Source organism: Enhydra lutris, unplaced genomic scaffold (genome assembly GCF_002288905.1).
Source record: "Enhydra lutris kenyoni isolate GAN:26980312 unplaced genomic scaffold, ASM228890v2 scaffoldscaffold26, whole genome shotgun sequence".
Lineage (NCBI taxonomy): Eukaryota > Metazoa > Chordata > Mammalia > Carnivora > Mustelidae > Enhydra > Enhydra lutris.
Window position 1 is genome coordinate 14431801 of NW_019154110.1, and position 13291 is coordinate 14445091.

The window sequence follows — 13291 nt, forward strand, 5'->3', positions numbered from 1 at the left end:
AGGCTTTGTGATGGAGCCTGTCTTCCTTGACATGGGCTTCCCCCACCCCCCACTCTGGCCCAGCACCCCTAGCCCAGGCCGTGCAGAATGCCAGTGGAAGTCTTATGAGAGCATACATGAGTACTAGTGGCCTACAGCTAGTTCCCAACAGTGGGGCTTTGTGTAGCTGGAGTTTGATGTTCGGGTCTGACGGCAGCAGCTGCTGCTACTTCTGCAGGATTCCAATAGCCATTGGTTTTTCTCTAAAGAAACTCTTTCATGTCTTTGTTTTCCTTCAGATCTCTTGATCTAGCACAGGCCTTTTCCAGGAACCTCTCTATACCTTCAGAGGTTCCCTCTTATCTGAGCCAAGCTGCTGGCCCTTATCCTAATTTAATTCTCTCATTTTCTGGTGTGGAAAATGAGGTCCAGAGAGGTAAAGTGAGTTGCCCAAGGTCACCCACCTAGGAAGGTTTCTCCTCAGCTTGCTAGCTTATGAATACCCCTGATTTCTTTAAGCAAAGGCACCCCCCCCATCCTTCAGTCCACCAATGCCAAATATCCAATAACTTCTCCAATAGTCATGCCTCATTTTCTGAGCTGGTTCTCATCTGCATACCTAGGCCCTTTCCCTCTCTTTGCTAAGTTCTAACTTGATCCCAACCGTGACCACTGGTGACAGATCAGACAGAAATAGGTAGGCAGGCTGTGGCACTTCCAGAGAGAGAGAGAGTGCCATGTTGTACGTGGGCCTCAGTTTTGTCTAAAGCGTATTCGGGCCAGTCAGCCTGCTTTGGGGAAGGCTCTTGGAAATCAGGGAGAGGCATGCTTCTGGAAACTTCCACAGAAGCTGACCAGCTCAGACCTGTATTAGCTCAGGAGATCCCTACCAACTCCCCACCCTCTAAGCATCTACTTCTTCCTTGCTGCTATGACCCTTCTGAGCCTCTAATGCCTCTAAAGCTGCTGGGGCATCTGTCCCCACAGCATCTCACCTGCTTGCCCAGCGTAGAACTGGCTCAGGCCTGGGCTGGCCTCTCCTGAGGCCCTCCCACTTTCCTCAGCCTCAGACAAGGCTTTACTGACCCATAAAGGCCACTAGGCCTCTTCCCTTCCACCCTTCCAGCAGATGATCCCTCGATAATTTATGCAGCAAATCCTCTTTAATCTTTAATCTAGGGCCCTGCAGGAAGGGAACCTCTTGCCTCGTCTTCATAGTTTGGGTAGAGGTAGAGAACGTCCAACGTTCTACCTTAGGAGGTATGGAGTGTGTAGGGACAATCAATAACTTGGACGTCAGTGGGGTTCATTTCCTGCAAACCTTTGGTAACTAATGGTTTCTCTCCCAACTCGTGGGGCAAAACCCCTCTCCTTCCAAAAACATCTCCTCCTGGGGATGCCAGGTGGGCCCTTCCTTTTTCTTTGGGCATTTGCTCAAGCCGCCACTGTGATGTGCTGCCTGAAGAGGCCACTCTTAGGGGCTGAGTAAGGACGAGCCAGGTGACCAGTGCAGCGCTGTCCTAAGCTCCTCTGCGCACTCTTCGCTTCCCGGGGTCTCGGGCTGCAAGGCCCACAGCACGCGCCGCCCGCCGCCCGCCGCCAGTCGCCCGTCCCGGGCACCCCGGCAGGCGCCGGCGATCTCTGAGGGCAGGCCCCGCCCCAGGGCCGGCTGGCCCCGCCCTTGTCACAGGCCCCGCCCCCGGCCGGTCCGCACTCTGGGCGCCGGGCGGGGGCCGGCGGTCCGGCGAGGTCGGCTCGCAGCTTCGGCCGCGGGTCCCTCGGACACTGTCCAGGAGGAGCTGGCCCGGCCCGGGCTGCAGCCATGGTAAGGCGCACGGGCGCGGGGCAGGGCCGAGGCGCGCAGGGCCCTCTGCTCCCGGCGGCTCCGCGGGGACCCGCGGCGCAGCAGCCCCGGCTCTGTCTCCGGCTGCGGGCACAGGCGGGCAATGCTGGTGGACGGCGCTGCGTCGCAGCTTCCAAGTTTCTCCCTCTGATTCGAGTGGCGACGGAGCGGACCCCGAGTCCTGGGGTGCTGCCGGTGTTCTTGGACCGAGGGGTGGGTCAGTGCTGAGCGGAGGTGGGGGTGGGGGCCCGCCAGCAGAGACGCGCTTGTTGGGCTGGGGAAGGCGCGTCAGCGGCAGGCTGAGCTGAGGGTCCCCCACCCTTGCCTGAGTCAGCTGTTACCTGGGTGACCCCTCCTCGCCCACCTGCCCTGGGTTCAGGGGCCAGTACCAACTTCCTTTGGGAAACACACAGAGGAGGCCTACAAACAGTGCCTGCCTCCCCAGGAGGGATGGTGAGACGCTTGAGCCCTCCTTCCTGCAGCCTGGCATGGAGCAGCTCCTAGGCTCTTCCTACTGCGTCCTCTGCCCCGGGGACCCCTGAGAGAGCGAAGCCTTGCCCACCATCCTACCCATGGGATCAGCTCTGTCCCTCTGCCTCTCAGACAGGAACCATAGGAGGCTTCCTCCTGCTGCCTTGTACACTGCCCCACTCCCAAACCAGATCCCTCTGCAGCAGTGGGGGTTGGGCGAGCTCATTCCTGCCACCTGTCTGGAGGAGAAATAGTCACACCCCCCTGCCTCCTGGGACCCCCAGGTGGGAAGCTTTGATGTCTGACTATAAGGGGGTCAGCTTTTCTGCTGCCATCCTTGCCAGAGCCTGCCACAGATGCATTATGAAGGGGGTCAGGGTCTCTGGCCCTCATGCCAGCCTCTCCTCCCAGTTTGGAAGCCCCCCAGCCTTTGCCCTCGCCTTGGGAGGCACAGGCTGTTTACAGAAGGAGGAGATCCATGATCAGCCTGTGGGGCAGGATGTCGGCTGTGGGCAGCCTCGAGAAAGGAACTCCCTGGGCCCACTGGAATCAGAGGCTTCCAGGTCTCGAAAGGCCAACATTTTGAGCTTTTGTCTTTCAAGCTGTGTCTAGGCTGAGGCCCAAGGCTTGGCTAGGAAGTCTTGGTGACCTTGTGACCTTCCCCAGAAGGGGGTTCCTGGGAGAGGCCAAGTGGTGCTTGTCTTTATCCCTGCCCCACTTCTCCCCACATGGGTACAGACAGAGTGATTGTTCCAGTGATGGAAGCCTGGGGAAGCATGGACTGTCCCCAATGCCAAGCCCAGCAGGGACCAAGAGGGGCTTTTTCTGCCACACACGGAGTTCAGTTCAGCTGAGGTCTTGGTGCTTTCAGCTTGGCTGAAGCCACCCTGTTCTGCTCTAATTAAAAGACACCCCACCACGACCAGAGTCGTCAGCTGTAGGCCCTTTAGGCCCAGTTCTTAGGCTGACGTGTTCATGTCAAGCCAGACTCCTCTGTAAGGGGTCTCTCTCTGAAAGGAGATCAGTGTCCCAGCTACTTTGGAGGTCAGTGGGTACAGTGGGGGAGTGCTCTCCAGCCCAGGAACCCAACGGGGTTTCAGTTTGCATGGGAAAAGAATGACAGGCCAACATTAAAAATTATCCTGTGACTTGAAATGCACCTTCTCTCCTCAGGTTCAAAAGCTTGAGGTATCTCTCCCCGGCCTTCCTGAGAAGCAAGATAGGGCCATTCACAATTGGACATTAAGGCCCTGAAATTAAGATAATATTCAAAATCATAGAGGGTGTTTCTGGCCAAACCAGAAACGCTGGTCTTCCGACTCCATGTGCATACTCCCAGCCAGGCCCCTCGGTCTGTCTCCCACCTAATTGGCCGTTCTGAAGCTTCTGGGATGCCAGCTTCCCTTGGGCCAGAACTCATGCCCCTCCGAGACCAAGTGCTAGCAGCTCCTCCACTGACTCTCTGGGAACAGTGGGGTGATGGAAGTGATATAGGTCCCCGTGAGTCAGAGGTCAGGTATCCTTGGGTGGGAGGAGTCCCCTGTGGCTGGGACTCCACAGGGAAATCTAGGGGCAGATTTCCCAAGACAGTGGGGTTCCCTGCTAGGAAAACACAAAGGGACATTTGGGCAGAAAAGCAGGGCTGTTCCCATGAGAACATATTTCAAGGGGATTATAAGACCTCCCACCTTACTTCAGCATGGCTTAAAGTTAAGGTGAAAGAGATTGGAGTCCTTTAGGAGTGGAGTCTCCTGGGTGGCTGTCCCCATGTACCGATGGGCCAGATCACCTTGGGGACAGCTCACGACCCTCTGGCAGGCCTCGGGGTCCTTGGGGGGTAATAGGAGAGGCCAGGTTGATCAAGAGCCTGTGCTGCAGACAGACTTGGGAGGCTGGTGCTGTGCCCACCGGGGTAGGCAGCGGGCAGGCGTCATGGGACAGCCAATCAGAGGAGGAGGGGACTGCAGAGAAACAGAGTGATCCTGCTGCAGCTGAGCTGTCCTTGGAGGGTGGGAGCCAAGGGAAAGGGAGGAGGAGGGGGTGGGGAACGACATTCCACAGGCTTTTTTGGCCCCTGACAGAGACAGGGGGGGTCAAAGAGAAAGGGAAAGGAGCAAGCCAGGAAGCTGGATTACAACAAGAGCATCGGGATCAGGCTGTTTCCGTGTGTGAGGAACTTTGCCTGGGAGATAAAATTAGAACTAGAGCTTGCCGAAGCCTGGGACATGGACCATTCACTGGGATGGCAAAGCAGTTCTGTCCCTGAGGACAGGACTGAAGCTGGGGTAAGGTGCTTCTCTGGGAGATGGGGGGGACCTGACCTCTCCCCTCCTGCCTTGATGGGGATTGGGGCTTTAAGTAAAAAAGTGATCTAGTCACTGTGAGAGCTGGGGTTGGGGGAGAGCAGATAGGAGGTGAACACCCTAGTGTCCTAACTCCTTGTCTACAGCCTCTGTGGGGCCCTCCCTGATAAGCAGCCAAGACTGGCAGGGAACCCAGGAATGGTGGGTTCCTGGTGACTGTTGGAAGACTGGGGATGTTAGGGGTCCCCATCAGTGTCTTCCTCTCTCCCTTAACTGCTGCCCCTCTGCTCAGTGTCCTTGCGGAAACCCAGTGAAACATAGTCGTCTTTCACCGGGGCCAAGTGCTGGGTCACTGTGGGGTTATGCAGAGAGGGAGGATTTTCTGGAATTCCCCAGACTCTAGCTGCCAGAAAACAAGACCTGCTGCACCCCATACCCCTCACCCCCCCGCAGCCCCATCCCTTCTCTGTTGCGATATAATGAATTCTCCAACCTGGGACACTTTGTGTGAAAAGGGGCACAATTAATCACTATGCCAGGGCAGCAAATAAACTAGGATGGACAGTTACTCCACTGGGATCCCACAAATATTATGGGTGAGAAAAGCCTGTTAGGTTTGCTTCAGGACAGCCTCTTTTGTTCACTAAGCCCCCACATGCTGGTTCCAGTTCCAGGCTAAAGGGCCTCTTTCCTTCCCTCTGTCCAGGGGGGGCCTGGAGACTATAGCTACAGGCAGGTGTGGGGACGTGAGAGGCGACAGCCTGAAGGTAATTCTTAGGGGACTTTTCCCTGCATCCTCTCTATCTCAGTCCCTTCCCTCTGGCATAAACCTGGCAATGTGAATGTCTGCCTCCCTCAATTCTTGCCCTGTAAACTGGGGACCTGCAGAAGATTGTGGCCATCTTGTCTCCCCGCACTCTGACCGGGACTCCATAGTGGTCTGGGATAGCCCCCACTGGTTTGGCCAAAACGCAGAGAGTGAGTCAGCCGCTGAAGCCGGCCCTTGTCCATTGTCTGGAGGTGGCATGTGGGTATTGTGAGGCAGAGCTGAGCCCAGCACTGCCAGGCACTCCACAAAGGGGGCTGGCTCCCAAATGAGAGAGGAAGTTTTTGGATCTGGAGGGGATGGCAGGACTGGGGGGAAGTGACCTCTCTTCCAAGCTGGAGATGGGGGTGGACAGGTCTCTACAGAGGAGTTGGCCACTCTTTGCCTACCCGCCCCTGTGGTTCGCGGCTCAGGCCAGTTCCCCTCCTACACTGAAGGCTGAAGCTTACCCCAGGTAGAGGGGGCAAGAGACAACCAACGGGTGTTTCCTCCTGCATGTCCCTCCCAGGTAGGGGCTGTCAGCAGCCTAGCGTACTCCTATCTTCCCTCACTGGGTCTCTCCCAGCTCACTTCCATCCCACTGGCAGGTTTACCCTTCTGTCCTCTGGCCTCGGCACAGGTTCCAATGTGGCACAGTGTCTGGATGGGGGGGTCAGATCAGCTGTGCTGAGCTCTTTGCAGTGAGCCCTGGGAAGTGGGCACCCCCAGTAGAGTCTGCGCCTCGGTGCTAGAGCTCACTGACGTGCAGTGACAGCTGGCACAGAGCCCCTGCTGGCCCTTGATTTACCTGGGCCGGCAGCTCCCTTCACCCCACCCTACTCCCCGTCCCCCATTCTGACTGACCATCTGCACTCTCCTTGAATCCTGAACCACGTCCTCCTCTCAGCTCTAATGCCTCCATTGCTCCCCGTTCTTCAGTCTGGCTTCCTGGCCTTTAGGGCAGTCCCTGGACCATGTCTTGGCCAGATCCCCAGGAAGGGCAAGGTGGTGAGCACCCTGTTGAGAGGGAGCATCAGGACTAGAGCTACTCAGACCCCAACAGCAGTTGAAAGGACTTTGGGGGCTGCCCAGGGCTGCTCCTGGATCCTGGGGTCTCTCCTGATGTCTCCACTGGGAGGCCCAGGAGCAGGTGAGGGAGGGATGGGGAGTATTCCTCTGGCTTGGCTGCTAGTGCAGTTTCTTTCCCTTCTAACTGCAAGCGCTTTCCTCTCTCTCCCTCTTACCTTCTCCTGTCTTCCTCCTTCATTCTCCCCTTCGTGCCACCTACCCACTCCCCACCCCCCCAGATCAAGTGCTTCCTGGAGGACACCGATGACACAGAACTGAACAAGTTCGTGAAGGATTTCCCAGGAAGCGAGAGCTGCCACCAACCAGAGGCCAAGACCTGGGGGTCCAAGCCCCAAGTCCTGGAGCCAAGGCCCCAGGCCCCGGACCTCTACCAGGATGACCTGGAGTTCAGACCCCCCTCGTGGTCCCAGGCCTCTGACAGCCAGCAGTGCTTCTCTGCCTCTGCCCCTCTCAGCCCCTCAGCCCGGCCCCGCAGCCCCTGGGGCAAGCTTGATCCCTATGACTCCTCTGAGGTAGAACCTCCAGCCCTTGGCCTTCGGTGGGCTGGTGCAGGAAGACCCAGGGAGGGAGCAGAGAGATCCCGAGTGTATGTGCGTGTATGGGCACGTGTGTTTGTATAGGTGTGTGCACACGCATGCATGCATGTTGACCTGGGGCTGTCTGTCTTGTGTCAGCCCTAGCTCCGTGGCATTGACCCTCATGTGCACTGGAAACTGTTAGCAGGGGCAGAAGCCTGGCTGGTGGCCCTGGCTGGGCCCTCGAAGGAGTGTGACAGTGCTCCTCTAGGGCGGGGGGGCAGAGACCTAGGAGGGAGGGAGAAGGCTGGTGTTGGGTCCTGGGGCCCCTCCTGCCTCTCGCTCTGATGCACTCTGCCTTCCTGTCCATTAGGATGACAAGGAGTATGTGGGCTTTGCGACCCTACCCAATCAAGTTCACCGGAAGTCTGTGAAGAAGGGCTTTGACTTTACCCTCATGGTGGCAGGTAGAGGAGGGGAAGAACTGGACTGGGTAGGGGTGTTGCAGGTATGGACAGTATATATGTGGGGAGGGGGTATGGGTAAGGAAGGAAAAAGCAGCCAGTGGCTGTGTCTTTTTGGCAAATAACCAAGAGCCGTGGGTGGCCAAAAGTGTGTATGTGGGGGGGTGAGGGGACGTTGAAGTGGTACAAAGAACACTTGATCAACAGCTTTCCAATATTTGCCTTTTTCTGTGTGACCTTGGGCAATCTCTTACCCTCGCTGGGCCTCATTCAAATAAGAAGGCTGGACAAGCTGTTTTCTCCGCTCCCTTCCAGCTCTAAAATGCTATGGTTGTTTGTCTCTTCCCAATTAGATAAGAAAGCAGCTCCCTCCACAGCTTGTTCTAATGGGGTTGCCTCTTGGCTATAGCTCTTATCTTCTGTCCTCTCTCCCCCATCAGGAGAGTCTGGCCTGGGGAAATCCACTCTTGTCAATAGCCTCTTCCTCACCGATCTGTACCGGGACCGGAAACTCCTCAGTGCTGAAGGTAAGGAAAGGAGAGGGGCTTGCAGACAGGCCTGTAGACTTGGGAAATCAAACCCACGCCAGAGCCTGGGGCCTGGGGCCTTCCCCAGCAGGCAGGAAACCATGGCTTCCTAGAGGGATTGACGGCATCTCTCTGTAGGCCTATGTAGCCTGGCAGCCCACCAGCCAGCTCCCTAAAGATTTGGGTGCTGAAGCAGGGCAGGGACCAGAATCCTGCTCTCTGAGTCTCTGACCCCCAAAGGATTCCAGGAATCCAAGAAAAGAGCCGGGAGCAGAGAAGAGGCTGGGGCCAGAGCCAACAGCCACCGGCATTTCCTGTGTTGGGAAATGTGCTCCTTGCTGGTTCCCAGAGAACAGGCCCCCAGTCAGCTTGGGGTGGGAAGGGGGGCAGTATGGATGAGGCAGTCTGGGCAGCAGAGCTGGTTGGGGTGGGTGGTTTGTCCTGACTGGGCAGGTCCTTGCCCTTGCCCTGGCCTCAGTTTCCCCCTTCTCCAGAGCGGATCATGCAAACTGTGGAGATCACTAAACATGCAGTGGATATAGAAGAGAAGGGTGTGAGGCTGCGGCTCACCATTGTGGACACACCGGGTTTTGGGGATGCAGTCAACAACACAGAGTGGTATGTCTGACCAAGCACAGTCCCAGATGCCCTCTTCCCATTACACACACACCCACCCATACACGAGCATCCATTGGCAAAGACATAACCAAAATCCTCAGGAGGAAAGTCTGTGGCTTTGAGCATGCCACTGCTCCTTATGGGGTAGCTGTCTCCTCTGTAAAATGAGAGGGAAAGGGTTGGAATAGATGTTCTTTAATGTCCTTTGTGACTCTGACCTATACTTAGTGGGGGTGAAGATCTAAGATAAGTAAGCCTCAAAAAAGTAAATCCAACTGAAAACATGTAGCACAGGGCCTGACATCTAGTAGTTGCTCAATAAACATCCTCTTCCCTCCTTCCTTTTCTTTCACCAGCCACATTTTAGGTGCCACAAACCACTTTTATTAAAGGGATGAGAGTGCCTTGAGGAATGGGTGAGGAGGAGAAAGAAGAGGCGAAGGGGAGACAAACAGGTTGAGCTTTGTTTAAACTCCAGGCACCCTCTAGGCTAGAAGAAAAGGTGGCTTTGCCACACATGCCATCATCCTTGGCTTTCTTTTTTCAGGAACTGGAGGGATGCTTAGATAATGGTCAGACCCAAGTTGTTGGAAGAGAAGGAGAATGAGTGATAAAGACAGGAGAGGGGGTGCCCTTAATGAAGTCAGGCAGGGGGTGCTAAGACCACTAGACTGAGTTCAGACCTTGATCCAGCATTAAGTAACTGCGTGGGCTTGAGCAAATGACAGCATTCCTGTTTCTTCAGCTGAAACATCCCGGCCTTACCACTTTGCCCAGTTGATCTGAAAATCACCCCAAATGACGCATGTGAATGTGCATTAAAAATGAAAGTAAGAGCCGTTTACACTCATGGATTTTAAGATTATAACTGCAGCACCAATGCGAAATATAAGTGCAGGGTCCCTTGTTGAAAATGGTGACAGATTTCAAGATGGCCACTGCAGAGAAGCAAACCAAGGGTGGGCCCTTCTGAGATCAGGGCCCTGTGCTGACTCCACAGGTGGCCCTCCCAGAAAGCTGACCCTGGGTAATTGCCTCACAGACTCAGCAGACCCTTATGGACCTTTCTGTGCTCTGGATCCCCAGGCTTTATCATTACTGTATGTGATGTTTTGGCTTAACGTGCGCATTCATCTTCAACTGCAGTCTTAGCCTTGTGGGGAGGGCCATTTCTTCTTATAATCTTGCCCTTGCACTGTGCTGGCACACAGTTTGTGGTCTTCTGATGGAAATATTCCCGAAGGATCGAGGTGGCCTCCATATCATCATTGCTAGGTATATGTCTCAGCACCCCGGGCTTGCCGTGAAACTACGCCCGCCAGCACCTGGTTCCTACTGTAGCAAGTATCATCCCCTCCTTCAGTCAATCTACTTACCTCTTCCTCCTTTCTCTCACAGTAGTAATTCATTTGTTTGGCCTTTCACAGTATACAGTGCTCCTGCACATACATTCGTTCAGTCAACCAGCAGGAATTTATTGAGCACATACTAGGTGTCCAGCCAGTGCTGGACATTTTAAGGCTACAGAACAAGTGTGAATCATCCTGATTTGTGAGTGGCTTATGGTCCTAGTGGGGGTCAGGGGAGGGGGAGAAGCTGTTCTCTCACATGTGTGTCAATCAGCTCAAGTTAGTGAATAGGCCAGGCAGTGTTGCAGCAAGCACACGGAGGAGTCAGAAGGTCAAGGGCTTGGGTGGGTAGAAAATTTGCTAGCCAGAATGATCTGGATGGTCTCTTAGCTGCTGTAGATTTAGTTCCTTCCTATATGAAATGAAAGTGACGGTGCTTACATATTCACCTGTCTGGGCACCTGTCAGTGAGGATGAGCCTAAATAACAGAAGAGCAAAAGACTTGAAAGTTGGAGTTCTTGAATGTGTGTGTGTGTGTGTGTGTGTGTGTGTGTGTGTGTGTTTATAAAATCATATGATGTATGATTTCACAGTGTGGTGGAGAGAAGGAGAGAGCACTGTGCCCACTGCAAGGAGTCTTCACAGAAGAGAGAGTTCTTGGCTATGGCCTTGAAGGATGGGGTGGGTTTAGAGAGGTGGAGGCGAGGGTAGAAGCACATGAGCAAAGGTTCAGAGGCTGGACTATGAACTTCACTGTGAACATGACTGAGGGCTTCCAGCTGGTGTTCACCTGCAGGCACCTTATTCTTACTGGTCTGGTCACCTCGGTCTTCTCTCATCAAACTAGTATTTATTGAACTTTGCCTGTGTGCTCCATCTGGTTTTCTAGTGGGACAGGTGAGATACACCCCTGTTGCACCCAGGTACCTCCCTGGAGATGTGGGCAAGCAAGCCAGGGAATAGCAGAGGCTTGAGGACACTGCCCAGGGCATGGGCCACTCTGTAGTCCCAGAGCTCAAGAGGCAGTCCCCACTCCCACAGTTTCTCTGCTTGTCTGTTCCTGCCCCAGCTGGAAGCCTGTGGCAGAATACATCGACCAGCAGTTCGAGCAGTATTTCCGAGACGAGAGCGGCCTGAACCGCAAGAACATCCAAGACAACAGGGTGCACTGCTGCCTGTACTTCATCTCACCCTTTGGCCACGGGTATGGTCCGAGCCTGAGGCTCCTGTCACCGCCAGGTGCTGCCAAGGGAGCAGGCTGAGAGCGCCAGGGCGGGGCTGCTGCTAGCCTGTGGTCACACATTCCTGTTCCCCAGGCTCCGGCCGCTGGACGTTGAATTCATGAAGGCCCTGCATCAGCGGGTCAACATCGTGCCTATCTTGGCCAAGGCGGACACACTGACACCTCCTGAAGTGGAGCGCAAGAAACGCAAAGTGAGGGAAGCTGGTGGGGGGAGGGGAGCAGGTGGGCTTCTGGAAAGGATGGGGTCCCCAGAACTGTGGGCCCCTCATGTGTTTGCCAGATCCGAGAGGAGATTGAGCGCTTTGGAATCAAGGTCTATCAGTTCCCAGACTGTGACTCTGATGAGGATGAGGACTTCAAATTACAGGACCAAGCCCTAAAGGTGGGAGCACCCCAGGGCATCCCTTTTCCATCTTGTTTCTTTGGAGCAGAAGAGGGAAGTAGAATTCTTTGTAAGGGGTGGGAGAGGACCCTGGTTTCCTAGAGTGAAGCAGAGAAAATAGAGATATAGGTGGAAAGGAACAGGTAAGAGTGGGGGGTATTGACAGCCCCCCCCCCAACTTCTTCCAGGAAAGCATCCCATTTGCTGTAATTGGCAGCAACACTGTGGTAGAGGCCAGAGGGCGGCGAGTTCGGGGCCGGCTCTACCCCTGGGGCATCGTGGAAGGTAAAACACTGAGCTTGTGACCAGGGTATCTCCTTGCCCTCAGAAGCTCTCCCCATGCTCCTGGCTGACCCCTAGCCTTGCTATGCAGTGGAAAACCCAGGACACTGCGACTTTGTGAAGCTGAGGACAATGCTGGTGCGTACTCACATGCAGGACCTGAAGGATGTGACGCGGGAGACACATTATGAGAACTACAGGGCACAGTGCATCCAGAGCATGACCCGCCTGGTGGTGAAAGAAAGGAATCGCAAGTATGGCCAGAAGCCAGGACAGAGGGCGGGTTGTGGGGGTGTGTGTGTACAGAGGGTGTGGGGGGCCCAAGCGCAGCCTTGGGTGAGAACAAGCCCTTCCTTGGTTCTTCTTCAGGCCCTGGGCTCAGTCCAAGCAGATGCTGGGGTCCCCTTAGCCTTACCAAGTCCCTTTCCCCCTTCCCCTCAGCAAACTGACTCGAGAGAGTGGTACCGACTTTCCCATCCCTGCTGTCCCACCAGGGACACATCCAGAAACGGAGAGGCTGATCCGAGAGAAAGATGAGGAGGTGAGAGCAGTATGGGGTGGTAGGGATTGACAGCATGGAAGGCCCCTGCTTAGTTATAAACCTCAATATTTTGTGGTTTGGGAGTAGGAAGATCCGGCTCTGGGACCTATTTGGGTCCTGGATTGAGGGATTGATTCTTCTACCCAGGGTCTCCATCATAACTCTGGGCTACGATGGCCCTGGCTAAGGGATCAGAGCTTGGGTGCACTTCCCTAACACTGTAGAATTCTAAATGGCCCCATTTCGCTGTGTGTGCCTGTTCCAGCTGCGGCGGATGCAGGAGATGCTGCACAAAATCCAAAGACAGATGGAAGAGACCCATTAGCTGGCTTTCAATCCTGGATATTTAAATCTCCTCCTCGTCCTGCCCATGTCGGCCCCTCCCAGCACCAGCTCTGCTCAGGCCCCTGCAGCTACTGCCACTTCGCCTTACATCCCTGCTGCCTCCCCAGAGACTCAGAGGAAATAAAGTTTAACAAGTCTATAGCTGCCTTCTGGTGTCGCTGTCTGTGTCTTTACCACCTCTTGGAGACCAAGAAGATCCTAGGACCCATTTTTTAAAGGGGGCTGAAGGAGGGTGCTGGTTTCTGGCTTTTAATAGGAAAGGGGGAGTAGGGGAAACTTTCCTCTCCTATGACAGGGTTCAGTCTCCGCTTAGAATCCAACCTGGCCTCTCCATCATACTGACCACTTCTATCCTGCCTCTCTTTTCTGGGGCCTGACCCGCTCTCCATCTTTTCCACATACAGTATTTTCAGTTCTATAGATGCTTTGGATCTGATATCCATTCTTGGGAAAACATGGTATTACCAGCATGCAGCTTCCTGACTTCCCGTTTCCCCTGATTTGGGGAAAGGGGTATACACAGAATTAAGCTCT

The 13291-nt window shown here is 54.9% G+C and overlaps 1 protein-coding gene across 4 annotated transcripts; it reads left to right on the forward strand.

The window, feature by feature from the left end:
- The first annotated feature begins 1700 nt into the window (after nt 1-1700).
- On the forward strand, nt 1701-12903 carry LOC111151345 (septin 4). 4 transcript variants are annotated; one of them, XM_022509296.1, is made up of 12 exons: nt 1701-1804; nt 6709-7002; nt 7379-7472; nt 7910-7996; nt 8491-8614; nt 11034-11168; nt 11281-11398; nt 11488-11589; nt 11778-11874; nt 11963-12125; nt 12313-12412; nt 12678-12903. In XM_022509296.1, the coding sequence occupies exons 1-12, from the start codon at nt 1802-1804 to the stop codon at nt 12735-12737; spliced, it is 1377 nt and encodes a 458-aa protein (XP_022365004.1). In that variant the 5' UTR covers nt 1701-1801; the 3' UTR covers nt 12738-12903. The 4 variants fall into 4 exon arrangements, with proteins under 4 accessions (XP_022365004.1, XP_022365006.1, XP_022365003.1 ...); XM_022509295.1 differs by lacking the exon at nt 1701-1804 and adding an exon at nt 4368-4578; XM_022509298.1 differs by lacking the exon at nt 6709-7002.
- Nucleotides 12904-13291: the final 388 nt, after the last annotated feature.

Coding starts and splice junctions, on each gene's coding strand:
- LOC111151345 (XM_022509295.1), top strand. CDS start 4,519: ATGGACCATTCACTGGGATGGCAAAGCAGTTCTGTCCCTGAGGACAGG. Junction 11,169..11,280: donor ATCTCACCCTTTGGCCACGG/GTATGGTCCGAG, acceptor CCTGTTCCCCAG/GCTCCGGCCGCTGGACGTTG. Junction 11,590..11,777: donor TACAGGACCAAGCCCTAAAG/GTGGGAGCACCC, acceptor AACTTCTTCCAG/GAAAGCATCCCATTTGCTGT.